Genomic DNA, 1,758 nt, shown 5'->3' on the forward strand with positions numbered 1-1,758 from the left:
CTTGAACATCACGCTGCTTTTTTCGAAGTTTCTCAAGAACCATTCGAGCCACAGAATTCGTTTTGGCATCGTTGGATAGAGAATTGAAAAGCCGACCCTCACGCTATGTTTGGGAGAAGTTTCAACCAAAAAAATGTTTGTGCAACGACCCTATTTGGCTAAGTATGTACGAAACCCTAAATACAAAACTGCATGCACTTTGCACTTGCACTAAACTTTTAAATCCTTTTGATGCTGGCTAGCACGTGCAAATAACTTAAAAAAACTGGAAAACTCGTTCTTACGAGTTTAGAGCCTGAGCCAAACTAATGTTTCCAAAGTACCTATTCAGTATTTGCACAATCAATTATCATGTCCACAAGCGAATCTGGTTATCTTATCAAGGTTTCCTTGGAACTCGGAGCAATTAGAACCTGTGCAGCCGCCATTAAATTGCTAGTGTTCGCGTAAATAATATAACGCAATTAGTGTCGGTTTGAGTTCAAATTCCAGCGAAGAGGTAAAAATCCGCAACGCTATTTTTATACTTTTAACTAGGTCGAAGTCCTGAATATCATTTGAGAGAGTTGTGTTCCTTTTCACATTGTCCCAGTGGATTTTATGGCCTCAGCTAAAAAAAATCAGCGTTTTGAATGCTTGAAAAGACGATTTGTGCTTGCTTCGTTACTATTTATATCTTGTTTGTAAGAAAAGTAAGTAAAGAGAAAATGACCTGGCGTATGTTAATGGAAATGCATTTCGGTTTGTTTCTGAAAGGTCGAATTCTTGGAAACAACACTCATTGGACCAGTGATTTTTAATATAATTATCGAAAATCCTTGGCATTCCACTGATTCATCCATCACTGCCAAAACGCATGTTATTATTATTGTTGTTGGGAACAGCTGTTGTTTTGTTGACAATGTTTCTGAGTGGCCTGGCAATAGGGCTTAAAATTTAAAAAAATCTGAAATTCGAATGTTCGTTTAGTGGTTTATTCCAATAGTAAAATTATTCGAATACTCGAATATCTAACGAATATTCGCATACAGTTGAGTCCGGATATAACAAACTTGAAAAATGAACTAAAACTGGTTTGTTATATCCGGAGTTCGCTATAAGCGAATAATAATACAACAAGACGTGGTGTATTTTATTTCGTTATTTTTACATAGAGTAGTAGATGTTAGTAGGTATGACTAAAAAGAACACAAAAAGGTGAACAAAATTCAATTTGAAATCTACTTCATAAAGTCTGTAATTTTTGTTTGTACATTTCTGCTGCAAAAATAGATGTTATTAATGTAGTTTTCAAGATCGCAAAATGACTTCCAGGTATGATTAGGAACTTGGCGTGATTGTAGAAAATTCCGAGTTTCTGACACGTTTTTGTCATTTCAGAAATGGTTGGAACAGCATTAGTGTCTACAGTAGAATACGTTTCACCTAAATCGTCATCTTTCACCTAAATCGTCATCGTCTCATTATCGCTTAAAGCTGTAGATGCGTCTGAGTCTATAATTTGCTCATCGGTCAACATTTCTCTTGTAAGAATGCCATTATCAATGCTCACATATTCGAAGAAATTGAAATCACTCAATTTGGTTTTAACTTGTTCTTCGACAACATTGGGACATCTTCGTCTGTGTCATACTCGTAGTCAGAATCTCTATACTTTTCTAACCATTCGTTAAGTGGAATTTCATCGTCTGGTTCGTAATCATTTTCTTTTGCTCAAAGCAATTTGCAATGGTTTTTCGGCTAACTTTTTGCCAAGCT

General features: G+C 35.7%; 1 protein-coding gene across 5 annotated transcripts in view; it reads left to right on the forward strand.

Moving 5' to 3' along the window:
- LOC109541667 (pyroglutamyl-peptidase 1) overlaps window positions 1–1,758 on the forward strand; it is an 8,481-nt gene that overhangs the window by 4,100 nt on the left and 2,623 nt on the right. The window contains exon 1 of one of the 5 annotated variants that reach the window (XM_048667732.1): window positions 36–162. The exons of 2 other annotated variants lie outside the window; for them this stretch is intronic. Coding sequence is in view for 1 of the 3 variants with exons in the window: in XM_048667729.1 (XP_048523686.1) it covers window positions 633–692 (60 nt within the window). In the remaining 2 variants the exon portion in view is untranslated. Of the gene's footprint in view, window positions 1–35; window positions 163–340; window positions 693–1,758 lie in introns of those variants that run through there. 2 more of the 5 variants (XM_048667730.1, XM_048667729.1) reach the window with 2 other exon arrangements.

The sequence above is a fragment of the Dendroctonus ponderosae genome, unplaced genomic scaffold (genome assembly GCF_020466585.1).
Source record: "Dendroctonus ponderosae isolate FM_Combo_2020 unplaced genomic scaffold, Dpon_F_20191213v2 Dpon_F_20191213_6, whole genome shotgun sequence".
In the NCBI taxonomy this organism is placed as follows: Eukaryota; Metazoa; Arthropoda; class Insecta; order Coleoptera; family Curculionidae; genus Dendroctonus; species Dendroctonus ponderosae.